The 14,383-nt window shown below is 47.8% G+C and overlaps 1 protein-coding gene across 3 annotated transcripts in view; it reads left to right on the top strand.

Annotated features, from left to right (window-relative positions):
* Nucleotides 1-14,073, top strand: part of ALS2CL (ALS2 C-terminal like) — an 82,416-nt gene extending 68,343 nt beyond the window's left edge. For 2 of the 3 annotated variants that reach the window (XM_084859484.1, XM_084859485.1), the window contains exons 19-27: nucleotides 735-892; nucleotides 4,189-4,251; nucleotides 5,937-6,110; nucleotides 7,097-7,139; nucleotides 8,220-8,281; nucleotides 9,173-9,322; nucleotides 10,368-10,464; nucleotides 12,171-12,197; nucleotides 12,488-14,073. In XM_084859484.1, the coding sequence (XP_084715610.1) occupies nucleotides 735-892; nucleotides 4,189-4,251; nucleotides 5,937-6,110; nucleotides 7,097-7,139; nucleotides 8,220-8,281; nucleotides 9,173-9,322; nucleotides 10,368-10,464; nucleotides 12,171-12,197; nucleotides 12,488-12,742 (1,029 nt within the window). In that variant the 3' untranslated portion in view covers nucleotides 12,743-14,073. Of the gene's footprint in view, nucleotides 1-734; nucleotides 893-4,188; nucleotides 4,252-5,936; nucleotides 6,111-7,096; nucleotides 7,140-8,219; nucleotides 8,282-9,172; nucleotides 9,323-10,367; nucleotides 10,465-12,170; nucleotides 12,318-12,487 lie in introns of those variants that run through there. The other variant, XM_084859486.1, reaches the window with a different exon arrangement.
* Nucleotides 14,074-14,383: the final 310 nt, after the last annotated feature.

Here is a 14,383-nt window from a genome sequence, read left to right as displayed (position 1 = left end):
TTAGATAAAGTATGTTTATAAATGTATATTTTGGGAGAAAATGTATTTAAATATGTCAGGTGTGTCAGCAGCCGCAGACACGGCCGCCATTCGCAAAGCAGCACAAACGGCAGAAGGTAGGTGCTCCGTTTCGCACGCCTTTCATGGGGTGGGGGGGCTGGAGGGCTTCGTTCTGTCATGGATTTCGGGGGGCCGAATGCACTGGCATTCGGCCTCACCGAGATCCGTAGTGGAATTCTCTGACATCCCTAGCATGGATGTAAATGGCATAGCGGCCGCCATTTGCGTCCCTGCGGAGGCCGTGATAGGCTACGTATATATTTACGTAGCCTATCACGGCAAAAGGCAGGGACGCAAATGGCATAGCCTCCACAGGGATGCAAATGGCAGCCGCTATGGCGGCCGCCATTTGCGGCTGGTGCAGCCCAGCAGTGGACGGAAGTCTGGCTGCGGGCGGCCCCGGCCAGTGGCTCTGCTGAATTTTTGCAGAGCGGAGCTGGCCGGGGAGGATTCCAGAGGGAGGGACGGAGTGCCTCCCGCCCACCGCGGACACCCCGGATCGGAAAGGTAAGTTCATTTTGTACATCCCTACTTGAAACTCCAGGGAATTGTTGTGCATCTGTCTCCCAGTAAGAAAGGATCAGGCCTTGTTTACTGTCTCGCCGTGTAGCTATACTGTGCTCAGCTTTGCAGTCGACCTTGATTTTAAGAAGCTTTGTTTTCCTGTGCTGCAGGCACTGAAGTCTTCCTTGCACCCCTTTGGAAAGCTACTGAAGGCTCTGACACTGGCATTCCAGGCCACCTACTCTGGGATTGGAGCAAACAAACACCTTCTGTCTATGGCTCAAGAGGAGGTCAAGCATTACGCAAAGAAAATATGGGGATTCTACCAGTATGTATTGCACACTGGCATGCTCTTGCTTTCACACCATCAGCTGTGATGAGATCATTTTGCATCTGAGCTCTTGTAAAGTTTATCTCATGACAAATTGCCAGTCAGCTCTGTTAAGGATATTTTGGGGATGAAAAATCAAATCAGATAAGGGCCCTGTATATGCAGATACGTAATGGTGGTGCACTGGAACACCACTGGCTTTTATAGGGTCATTATCACCAGGAAACTCCTGGTGGTATTGATAGAAACTGAGCCAAAATAGCACCACTTAGAAACAAAAGGAAGGTGATAGCATCCTAGGGGAGACCGTGAGATTTGCAGAAGTACAACAAATACTACTTAAAACCTCAGGGGAAGGGCCAGCATCAACAGTAGGCATGGTTGGACACCTGCCCAGAGCCCACACCCCAGCAGGGGCCCACTGACAAGAGCCCGCTGGAGTTACTCCTCCTTTTCACCATTGCAACCTGCTTGTTCACTTGCCTCTCGCTCTGTCCCAGACAATGGTGGGGGTGAGAAGGAGGAGCAGGAGATGTCACGGCCTGCTTGCTCACTGGCTGTTTGCCTGTCAAGCAAGCCAGTGACAGCAATGACAAGAGAGAGGAGGAGGAGCTAGAGAAGCAGGTGACAATGATGAGGAGGAGGTAGACTCATGGAGAGGGGGCAGCGAGGGTGTCTTGGCCAGGGGGCCTCAAAAACCTGGAGCCAGCACTGCATAGGAGGTGACCCCTCCCCCAAATAAAAAAAAATAGCCCAGCTAGGTCTGAACATTCTCAGTGGTCATGGAATGTAGGGATGTATGAAAGTCACTTACCTTTTCGACGGGCCGGGGCTGCCCGCAGCCGGACATCCGGCCGCTGGGCAGCCTTCTGGAAAAAAAACAACAGCATACGCAAATGGCGGCGGCTATGGCAGCCGCCATTTGTGTTCCCTTTTTTTTTGCTTTTTTTTTAGCGCCCACTACGCTATTTGCGTTCCCCTGTTTTTCGCTGTAATAGCTTACGTAGATATTTACGTAGGCTAAAACAGCGAAAAAAAGGGAACGCAAATGGCGGCCGCTGTAGCCGCCATTTGCGTACGCTGTGTTTTTTTTTTAGCTTGCCGTGATAGGCTACGTAAGTATTTACGTAGCCTATCACGGCAAAGGCAGCTACGCAAATGGCGTGGTGGCCGCCATTTGCGTGGCTGCCTTTGCCGTGATAGGCTACATAAATACTTACGTAGCCTATCACGGCAGCCTGGCTGGACGCAAATGGCGGCTGCTATGGCGGCCGCCATTTGAGTCCGCAGCAGTTGGCTGAGAGACCAGCTGCCGCCGCCGTTGGAGCTGCCACTGCCGGAACATCCACCCCAGGTAAGCTTCGTCCTGGGGGGGATTCCGTGGGGGGGAGGCCGTTCTGCCACGTCTTTTGGGGGAACGTGGTGGAATTCTCTGCCATCCCTAATAGAATGTTGAGTATCCCTTGGAAAAGAGAAACAGAAAAAAACTTGGGGTGGATGGAATAGGGTATCCTGTAGGAGGACACATATGGCTGGCTGGCTGGCTGGAAACATGACCGCCCCTGTTAGGAGCAGGAGGGTACACTTCAGCATCAGCATTGTGATTCTGCTAATAATATTCAGGATTGTTGGCATATCAGTGGTATTGAATTATGGTAGGATGGTGTGTGTGCGTGCACATGTGTGCATGCGCGATTGGCTTGCATATACTCCTTACTTTCCTGACCTTTGAGATGGAGCATATCCTAGGATGCCATGTGGTGGACAGCTCAATGAAGATGTCAAGTCAACCCAGTGTGCGGCTGCTGTGAAAAAGGCAAACTCCATGTTAGGCGTAATTAGACAAGGAATGGAGAATAAAACTGCCAATATCAGACTGCCCCTATACAAATCGATGGTGCGGCCACACTTGGAATACTGCGTACAGTTCTGGTCACCACACCTAAAAGAAGATACTGTAAAACTGGAAAAAGTGCAGAAAAGGGCAACTAAAATGATCAAGGGGCTGGAGCATCTCCCCTATGAGAGAAGGCTACAGCAGCTGGGATTGTTTAGCTTGGAAAAAAGGAGGGTCAGGGGAGACATGATAGAGGTCTACAAAATTATGCATGGTGTGGAGAATGTGGATAGGGAGACATTTTTCTCCCTCTCTCAAAATTAGGGATGGACGAAAGTCCCTTACCTGGTCCCGCAGCTTGCTTCGCGGTGGGGGGGAGGCGCTCCGTCCCTCCCCCCGAAATTCTGGGTGGGGTGGGAGGCGCCCCATCCCTCCCCGCCAAAATTCTGGCCAGGGGGGAGGCACCCCGTCCCTCCGGCTGAAATTCTGGCTGGGGGGGGGAGGCGCCCCGTCCCTCCGGCTGTGAATCTCGTCTCCTGCCGGGATGCAAATGGCAGCGGCTGTAGCCGCCGCCGTTTGCGTCCCTGCAGTCAGCCGTGATAGGCTACGTAAACGTTTACGTAGCCTATCACGGCTTACTTTAGGGGGAAAAAAAAAGGTGCGTACGCAAATGGCGGCGCCCATGGGCGCCGCCATTTGCGTTCCTTATTTGGGCACATGTAGTCTACGTAAACATTTACGTAGACTAGGCGATGATAAGCCAGGTCTTTAAGGGCTGTGGAAACAGGACAAGGAGAAGATGGGATTGGAGTAACATTGCAACAAAGTTGCAAACAAAGGGAAGCCGATAGCGTGGAAACATGCTGCTGGACTAGATGGACCCTTGGTCTGATCCAGCATGGCTCTTCTTATGTTCTAGGCTTCTCCTCCCTAAACCTTCTTTCCTTTCTAAGAGGGACACCCTGGAGATTAAGGTGGGGGGCGGGGATTCCAAAGGGGACCTCTCTCTTTTTAACAGGGAATTCTTAGCCTTCTTGCCAAATCACCATTCCCAATATTCTTTGGCAGACAACACACCAGTTAAATGATGATAAAACTGGTCTAAGCATATAGTGTAGATATAAATTTTAGGGTCTGGAGGTTGAGCATCAAGTGGACCAGTAGGTCTGTTTTTTTTTTTTTACCTGATTCTGCTAAATAGTACATGCTAAACTGGTCAGTCCATATTTTGGGCTACCTTTTTGGGAACAAACTCTGCAGTTCCCTAATTTTGGCTAGATCGTGCAGGACTTTGCTGGAAAGACAGAGAGTGTACATGTCTGGGAATTCTTTCTGTTAATAATTCTGCGCTTTCTGTTTCTAGTCGCTGGGGATGTGGGGTGTGCGTGTGCATGTTATGAGCACCCAATAATGGTCTTCAGCTCAACCTTTTTGATTTGCTGTTAACACCTTCCAGGGGCTTGCTGCATCTTGCCATGGAGGTCAAAGGCCAACCATCAGCGGAAGCCATGAAAGAAAGGTAGCCCTGTGGCATTTTTTTATTGATTTGAGAATACATGTGTGGCCTTTCTCCCTCTCCCACTAACAAGAAATATTAGGGTGCATTCCTATGGCAGCCAGACAGTGGCTAGACTGCCATAGGATTGTTCATTTTCCAGGAACCGACCTTGGAGCCAGCACCCCAGGGTCGGCTCCCAGAAAACCGCCTCCCTGCCCCCATGTAGGTAGTGCAATTCATCCCCGGCTCCATGCTCGTAAGAGCAGTGCAGAGTGGGGGAAGGGGGGGGCATTCCTGGGAGCAGGGAGCAGATGGCAGACGCACCGGTGCTTCTACTTCCTATGTGCAGTCCAGCCTCCCCCCCGCCCCACTCCAAGCTGCCTTGACTAGACAGTCAAAGTTAGCCATCTAGCCACAAATGCAGGGTGGCTGAAGCACGGAGCAGAAGATCCCCTCTGCCCACCCTGCACTGGCTAGTCAGTCACTTCCAAGTTTGGAGGGGGCCAATTATTCCTATTGGATTGCGCCCTAAATCATTGATTTTATGGGGGCCATCACTCATGCATGACCGAGTGTGTGTTATGTTTTTGCTTTGCAGTTTGATTCTGCTTTGCTGTTTTTGCTTCGATAGCACAGTAAGGCAGCAATCCTATGCATGATCACACAGACAAATGCCTTATAACTCCCAGCGTTTCCCAGCTAGCTATGCTGGCTGGGAAATGCTGGGAGTTGTAGGATGTTCGTCTGTCTAAACATGCATAAGGCTGTGCACTAAAAGTCCATGGGTCTTTACATGGCAATATGTTCAAAGACAGGTTTCCCTGTGGCCACACCCGTCCCCCGCAGGGATCCTCAGGGGGCCACACTCTCTTTTCCCCAGCCACCTGTCATTTGGTGTTTTCCCAGCTTTTGTGCAGGCCCCCGCCCCCATTCTCGATGCCTCTCCTGCTGAAATTGAGTTACTGGCAGCGAGAGCTTTGAGTTACAAAATGCTGCTATTTCCCCCCTCCCCATTTGCCTCTGGCCCTGCTCACTACTGGAATGCAGCCCCTGAGGGCATCTCCGAAACAGAATTTGAACCTTGGGGTGAAAGACATTCTCCACCTCTGCATTGAACGCTTGCAGTCTAAAGCTGAAATCAGAGATGCACCTTGAAGTGTTGTTATCATCGTATGGGAACCACCTAATTTCAGTCAGGAGAGGCAATGTGGTACGGTGATCAGAGTGTCTGACTAGAACTGGGGAAAGCCATATTCAAAAATGTGTGCATCCATGGAATGCACTGGGTGATTTGGGCCAGTTGTGCATTCTCTGCCCCCCGTCTATGCCTGCTGCCTTCCCCCCATGCCTGCCTGCCTCTCTCTACCTCTCTGCCTGCCTGCCTCTCTCTCTCTCTCTCTCTCTGTCTCTCTCTCTGTCTGTCTCTCTGTCTGTCTCTCTGTGTCTTTCTGTGTCTTTCTGTGTGTGTGTCTGCCTCTCTCTCTCTCTCTCTCTGCCTGCCTGCCGCTCTCTGTCAGCCTAACCCACCTCACAGGGTAAGGACATAAAGGGTGGATGGGACGGACAATGGGATTTTCTTGGAAACAGCTGGATACGTGCCTTAGTAATACTTTAAATTTTAAAAAACAGGGCTGCATCCATGAAGTGGACTCCCGGCTGTTGGTGCAATGCTCTGACCAGTTGATGTTGCTTTTCCTTTCATTCAGTGACCTCAATGGACCCAGTCTGATCCTTGCCCTTATTCTTCCATGCTTCTATCCGGAGCTCTTGATGTTGTACATGCTGTACCATGAAAAGGAGGATGACCTTTACTGCCAGGGGATAGTCGACCTGAGTCTGTTTCCTGATATTAAGCTGCTGGAGTTCCTGGAAGTCCAGAGGTCAGCTGCCCTGCCAATAGAGATCCTTCACTGCGTCGGTTTTTTTACTCATCCCATCTTCGGCATTAGGGCCAATATGCAACAGCTCGAAAACAAGCCAGATCAAAACTAGCTAAACAACATGTGAACTGTTATATAAAAACAGGTTAAAATGCAATAAGATCCAAAGGTCAATCCAGGCCAACATCTGGGAAGCCCATAAGTAGTAAGGCTTGAAGGCATTTGCCTCTTCCCACAGTCTCTCCCCAGGTGTTCAGTGGCATATGGAGGGATGGATGAACCTGTCATTTTCGCTTCCTCCCACATTCACATTTTTTTTCAATCTCAAGTTCGTTCCATTTTATTTATGAAGAGATGTGCAGATTCTGGTAAGTACTTATCAAACACAGAGCCAATGAAATCTTCACCCATCTGCACCGGCCAAATTCAACAGGTACAGCTATTGTAAGAGCTAAGCATGCAAAGTTCTCTGTCTGGATGGACATTCCATTTTTCAAAAATCTCAAATTCTTTCTGCCCTGTTTATGAAGAAATTTGTGAATGTCAGTAAGTTCTTACAACAGAATGAACCAAAGCAAATTCTCGCCCATCCCTAGGCATACATGAATATTCCATTTAGCCATCAGTTCATGACTGACAGTCATTGATAGTGTGAGGCCTTGTCCCAGTTTGGGGGGAGCTTTTGAGAAACTCAAAACTTTTCAAGTGAGCCTTAAACACATACACAGCCATGAGGATAACGAATTGTGGAGATGGAGCCAGTGATAGGTGGGTCAAGGTATCCACAGTTTTGGGTGTCCCTTGTAGAGGCAAGTTTGGTTCCTGGGTTCAAAAGTATGTTTTTAAGTTTGGAGAGCTTTTTCTTCTTTTTGGCAATAAATGGCTTTTTGGAGCAGTGATCTCTGAAGTACAGGTGAAATGGTTTTCTTCCACCTTTTTTGAAGATGTCTGACCCTGCTTTCTCCCTCCCCACACTATCATTTCAGACACTTCTGGCCCCTGAAAGATCTTACACTAACAAATAACCAGGTAAGTTGTCCCTCAATTCGATCCCGCTGTTGGATTAAGCATTCTCTCTAGAGGCAACAGAATAAGACAGTACCATTCTAGGTGGTAGGGGGAGGGTACCATTTTGTAACGCTCCCTTGTGATAAACTCCCTGCACATAGCAAACTAGCACGGCAAAGAGAGGGCTGGGCCAAGATTTGCATTCTCCTGCATGTTCCAGACCAGGCCACAACTTTCTTCCAGTGAGATGGAACAAACACAAAACTTTGTTCCCAGCTTCTGAGGCTGGAGGGGTGGGGTGAAGGGAACAATTTTGAATGGAAACATGGCTCGAGGGGAAAGACTTAACAACTCCTCCCTAGCAGTTCCCTGATTCTGGAGGGTTTGTGTTACTCTTGCCACCCTGCTGGTCCTCTCCTGAAGCTGCCCCTACCACCAATCCCCAGCCTCTGTGCATTACATAGAATCCCACTCCAGGCGAGACATTAGCCTTGTGGAAATATTTTCAGTCTCTTCCTACTTGTTGAAGGATGGGGTGGCAATCACACTATCAGAATAGCTGCCCAGGCCCTTATATACCTGCCCGGACCCTAAGGCCATCTTCAGAGGCTTTCCTCTGGTACCCCAAACAAATGAGGTAAGGCTACTAAAGAAAGGGCCTTTTGTGTGGTGGCACCGCAGTTGTGGAATGATCTTCCCAGAGAGACTCGCCTGGCGCTTACATTGTGGTCTTATCAGTGCCCCATGAAGACCGTTATATTTGCCCAGGCTTTTTAGTCCTTCAGTTTTTTTAAAATGTATTGTTTTGTTCTTAGATCTTTACACTGCTGCTGGCTTGTGCTGTATTTGGTTCTTTTCTTTTAAACTTGTTAAGATGTTTATAGTTTATCCTGTTTTGGGCTTTTAACTTTTGTGAACCACCCAGAATGCTTTGGGTACTGGGCAGTATAGATGTGCAAATAGTAAGTAAATAGGTGGGATGGTTTTCCACGTCTTACATTCTCTGTAGTTAGAAATAGTGGACTTTTTACACACCCAAGATCCATCTCTGGTTTCATCCCCCCCCCCATGCTAACATCTGTTCCTTCTTTTTTTGTTTAGAGACGATCTCTTGTCAAACACCAGTGCTTCCTTTCTGCTACTGAATGTCTACAGAAGCTGATGTAAGTTGCTATCTGTAGGTATGCAGAGTGTCCTACCCCACCCAGGGGAAAACCTAGCAGCACCAGAAATGTATTTTATCTGATGCTTTTACTCTTCAGAACTGAAGGCAGTATGTTTGGTTCACCTATTTATCCTCAGGACAACCCTCTGAGGTAGGCTAGGTCACTAGGCAGGCTTGTGAGTTTCACGGCTCAGTGGAGACCTGAGCCTGGGACACCTTGGCCAGGCTCTGACTTTTTCTAACTGGAGTATCACACTGGACCTTGGGAAAGACTGAAGCCGCTGCAGCCTCCTGGTGAAACGCTAACCCTCCTCAAACTCTGCGATTCCCTCTCAAAACCGCTCCACCCCTTCATGCTGCAGATTCCTAAAAATTGGGATTTTGTGGGGGAAGCCTAATGATTGTTGGGGGCATTTGGGGGAGGGATCACTGCTGGGAATGAAAGGCTTAACCCTCCCCTCCCAGCATGCTGTGACCCTGCGCCTTTAAAAACCCCTCCATGCTACAATCGGGCTTTAAAAAACATAATTAAAAGCCCCATTGCCATACAGTGGGCACTTTCATGAGGGGAGGAGTGAGTGTGAGTGTGTGTGTGAGAGAATAGGGTCTGGGCAATCACACTGTGGGGCACATGTCTACAGTGGATGGCCCCTGACTTGCTTGCCCAGAGTCAATTTGGCCCTTGGGCCAAAAAAGGTTCCCTACCCCTGTCATAGAGGCTAGTGACTTGTCTCTTTGCCAAGACCCTTGATCCTGCATCCAGTTCAAATTGCACACCTATCATAGGAACAGCACCGCTCCCTGTCTCCCGAGCACTTTCATTGTCCTCTCGTTTGGGTGTCTCAGTCTAAGCTTTGCTACTGTGCTCACGGCTTCCTTGCCTTTGTAGCACTACCGTCGACCCACGGGAAAAACTGGATATTCTCCAAAAGACGTACGAAGAGATTGAGAAGACGATCAACCGGGTGCTGGGAAAGGAATATAGCCTGCCAATGGATGACCTCTTGCCTCTGCTGATGTATGTTGTGACACGGGCAAGGTAGGTAGCAGCTTCCCTCTCCCACGTTTTCGGAGGTTAATGGAATCTTAATCTTTTCAGAGCATAGTCTCAAGGCACATGAGGCAGCCGCTTTGCTGAAGCTAAGCAGGCCTGGGTCTGGTCAGTGCTTGCAGGAGAGACCGCCTGGGGACCACATGTAGCCACCTCGAGTTCCACCATGGAAGAAAGGTGGAATATAAATGTAATAAATAAATGAATCTGGATCCAATCCTACGTCAGCTACCCTTCACATAGCTTATTTGACTGTCAGGTGGAGTTGCCAAAGGACAACATATCCAGATGTTCAGAGGAACCTAGGAGAGTCAGAGCATTGTTCCATGTAGCCAATGCTATCGCCAGCAGCCTGAATCAAGATAATGGGGGCTTACACTGTCCTGGAATTACCATGATCTGCACTTTTTGGTTCAAATGTTTTCTCCCTGAATATACACCTGCCAACTGAGGATAATATTTCACACATTTGATGAAGTCCATGGAAGCTTGTTGTTGTTCAGTCGTTCAGTCGTGTCCGACTCTTCGTGACCCCATGGACCACAGCACGCCAGGCCTTCCTGTCCTGCGCTCTCTCCCGGAGCGTGCTCAAGTCCATATTCATTGCATCGGTGATGCTATCTAGCCATCTCATCCTCTGCCGTCCCCTTCTCCTTTTGCCCTCAGTCTTTCCCAGCATCAGGGTCTTTTCCAGAGAGTTTTCTCTTCGCATTAGGTGGCCAAAATATTTGAGCTTCAGCTTCAGTATCTGTCCTTGCCATGAACACTCAGGGTTGATTTCCTTTAGGATGGACTGATTGGACCTCCTTGCAGTCCAGGGGACTTGTAAGAGTCTTCTCCAGCACCACAGTTCGAAAGCATCAATGCTTTGGCGCTCAGCCTTCCTTATAGTCCAGCTCTCACAGCCATACATTACTACTGGGAAAACCATACTGGGAAAACCATGGAAGCTTATGCTGTAATAAATTAGTCCTTAAAGTGCCCTGTTCTAACGTGATGGCATCCCCACCCCACCCCACCCACCCCTTCCTAGCATACAACATTTAGGAGCAGAGATTCACCTGATCAGAGATCTGATGGACCCAGCAAATGAAGGAGGCATGCACGATTTCCTGCTTACAGCACTGGAGGTAAGGAAGGATTTCAATAAACACACATTTTGGGGCTGCTGCAAGGGTAGATGAGAGCCCTGTTGGGTCAGGCCAAGGGCCCATCTAGTGTCCTCTTTCCTATGATGGCCAGCCAGAGGTTTCCACAGGCAAAGCAGGAAGGCAGTGGCCCTTTGCCATAATGGTTGCTATGGAATCCCCAGGGTTCAGAGATGGTTTAGCTCTGAGACCTGTTTGCTCTTCAGCAACTAGCTCAGTCTTGTCTACACGAGGGGTGTTGAACCTCATGTCTGTGGGCCATGTCTGTGGGCCATGTCTGTGGGCCATGTCTGTGGGCCATGTCTGTGGGCCATGTCTGTGGGCCATGTCTGTGGGCCATGTCTGTGGGCCATGTCTGTGGGCCATGTCTGTGGGCCATGCCCCTTTCACCTCCGACTGTTTGGTGGTTTCCCAGCTTCTGTGCATTTTTCCCCCCAATCTAAAAGGTTGAAATGCCTCTCCTAAGGCTTAGATATGGTGTTTTCTTATGCTATTGTATTTTACAGTTTAGGTCTTGCTTTCTGACCCTCCCAGAGAGCTTTGACTGTTGGATTGTGCAGAAATGCAGTTAATAAAATAGTTACAGGCAGTAAGAGCTTTAAGCTAAAAGATGCTGGTATTTTTGGTTTTTAGCTCCACCCCTTTTGCTTTCAGCCCCACCCACCACTGGAATGCGGCCCCCAGGAACTTTTCCACAAGTGAATTCGGCCCTCTGGCTCAAAGAGGCTTGACACCCTTGGTCTACTCTGACTAGCAGCAACTCTCCCAGGTCTAGGTCTTTCCTAGCCCTACCTGGACATTCCCGGGATTGAGCCTGGGATCTTTTGAATGCCGTTGAGTGACAGCTGAGCATGGACCTAGTTTATGACAGAGTCGGGTTTACACTTGTGCATGCCTTCCCAGAGCTGTGCTGCTGCCTGATTGACAGCTCTGTGGCCCTCCAGATGTTGTTGAACTCTTCACTTCCATCACCCCAAGCCCCATGGTGAGGGATGAAGGGAACTGTAGTCCAAGATCAGGAGGGCGAAGGCCACATGTTCCCCATCCCTGGACTAGAAGCAAAACCAAAATCACAGTAAGGTATAGACAGTCTACGTACGTCCTGCAGTATGCTCAGGAGTGGATCTCGTTCGTACTTTAGGCTTGAGGTGTAGCACTTGCCAAAAGGTGTGGGTTCAATGGGGGTAGCCAGATGCAAAAGAGGACAGGACTCCTGCACTTTTACTAGTTGTGTAGAAGAGGCTGAAATTACTTCTCCTACACAAGTAGTAAAGGTGCAAGAGCCTTGTCCTTTTTTGCATCTGGCCATCCGAATACCGATCCCACTTGTCACACCACATGTTATCTGTTGAACCTTGATTGCTGAACTGGGGCTCAACTCGTGTGTTGGCAACCTGATTGGTGTATTAACAGGGTTCTCTCTGGCTGGCCTTTGTTGCATTCTATTTTTATTACATTTCAATACCGCCCAATAGCCGAAGCTCTCTGAGTGGCTCCGGTACACACCTGCTGCAAGAGCCTTTTTGGGGTGGGTGCATGGGTGTTGACAGGTGGGTTGTTCTTAAGGGACAGTACACAATCCAGGAACGGTGAATTAATGCCATACAGGTAGCTTCTAATCTAAGAATCAGACAAATGAGTATCAGGCTTTATCACTGACTTTCTCTCCCTGCTTCCACTTCCTCCAGTCATGCTATGAGCTTATCCAGAAAGAGGTAAGACTCCACCCAAGCCGGCAAGTGTTACATGATTCCTGAAAGTTGGACACCCGAAGGCATCGTCCTTGCATGCTTCAACCAGCCACGGTGCTGAGGCTTCCATTACCATCATGGAAAGGGAGGGAACTTAGAATTGTTGCTGCTGGGGGCGGGTTGGTATTTGTCTTTCCTATGGGAAGCATGTTTGGTTTTTAGCCCACAATTTCTTTGAAATTGACATAAGAGGTGTGTGGACACAAGGAGGTTGACTAGATTCTGTATGTAATGCTCCATTTTCTGTGTTTCAGTCATATGCAAGGAGCATTCTTCTATGCCTGAACAGAGGACTTAAATTTTTTTTGGAGGGGAGAGGTAATCCTGGCCTTGCAAAAGCCAGAGGTTCTTGTCAATCCCTCTGCAAACTGGAATTTGCCACCTTCAATCTTGTTTTGGTCAATGCAATTTTTAACCAAGAACTTTATAACCTTTTAGTTCCCATGACATGTTCCATTTTCCCCCCTCCACTGTTTTTTAGGATTTCCTTGCCATTTTGTGCTTCGTGAAGTGACTCGGGCAGGAGTTTTACTATAGTGTATACTGCTCCGACATCATGGTAGAATAACTGGAAGTCACTTTGGTCAACATTGTATTTGTGGTATAACCAGTTGCTGGAGCATTTTGATTTGTTTCGATCTTGTTGGCGAACCTATGTTGAAGGTTAAAATCCACTTGCTTTAACTTGAACTCATGGTGAACTGTCCCTTGATTGACTTGGCCCACCATGAATGTAATGTCACACAGTTGGCAAACACAGTCTCCTCCCTGCCACTTGCCATCATAAGAAACACATGCAATAGTAGAATAGATAAATGGTTTGCTTTTAACCTTCTTTCTACTAGGCATACCATTTATTTAAAGCTGCTAACTTCCAGTTTTTATTACCTTTACCTCCTCTCTCACTTAATGTCAAGGGCAGACCATTTATTGGATTTATTTCTGCTGATAGAGCTGCACCCAATTCTCGGTTGAAAACGCAGCTCAAAATGTAGCATTTGGGGGAGGGTGTTACTACAGCTGAAAGCTGTAGTTACACAGTATATTGACTGGCTGGATTTCATTCATGGGCTATGGACAATTTTCTCCACCCTACCCCAACTCTGCTCTTTATGATCAATCGCCATCTCTGAAAAGAGAAGGCAGGACTCCCAGGCTGTGCACGTAGGCAGTTGAAACTCTTGAGCAGGTCCTTGGATGGAACTACAAGGAGGGGTCACTATTTAAACATACTGTTGCAAGAGAAGATTTTAGAGCTCTTCTGGGCTGTGTGTGTCCGGGCTTTTTAAAAATTTCTCCATCGTGACTGAATCGCTCAATGGACCCCAAATTCTGCATTGATGTTTTTCTACAACAGACCTGGTTGTAGAAAAAGGGAACTGACAAGTTTTACTATAAAATGCATAGCCTCCATTTATGAGGTCAGATTTGGGACAATGACAGTCCTGGCAAGAGATTGGTTTAGTGCACCGTCTGAACTCTGGGGGTCAACTGGGTCTGAAGTGCTAGCCCCTTTGAGTCTCAATGGCATAAAACAGTTGCTTTTAAAGCAACTAGAAGTGAAAACACTAATTTTATCTGAACAGCATAACAGTTTATGCACATTTTTAGGATTCACTAAACAATGGATATTTATGGGGGGGGTGTTAATAAGCAGATACTGCATAACATCCTGTATCACTGCCTCACTTATGGTATAAAATACACTGGGTAAAATATTTAATATGCTAATTTGAGATTATTATAAATGACTTTGCATTAACAGAAATCTTGTTATGGTGTTCTGGAGATGGATAATTTTGTATGATCTGAATAAATGAACTTGCCTTAACTGACTCAGACCATTCTTCTATCTAGTGTAGCATTGTGTCTATTCTGAGTGGGGTTGTATGAGGAATTAAGTCTCTGAATTCTTATCGGAAATGTCCTGTTCCAGACACCTTGGACTAAAGTTCTAACAGATTTTTTGGACTTCTCCAAATGTTGAGGTCCAGTTTTTGGCAGTTTAAACATATCCAAATATTGAGAGAGAATGCACATTTATGTATGTATTTTGAGACTTTAAAAAAAGCTTGGATCCAGACTTAAAGTCATATTTAATCTAGACCCATTGAAATCAATGGGGTTTTACTCTCTATTAGCATGTCCAT

Source organism: Heloderma suspectum, chromosome 5 (assembly GCF_057233095.1).
Source record: "Heloderma suspectum isolate Gila_16-S chromosome 5, 16-S_ref, whole genome shotgun sequence".
NCBI lineage: Eukaryota > Metazoa > Chordata > Lepidosauria > Squamata > Helodermatidae > Heloderma > Heloderma suspectum.
This window is presented reverse-complemented; position numbering and strand designations above follow the sequence as displayed.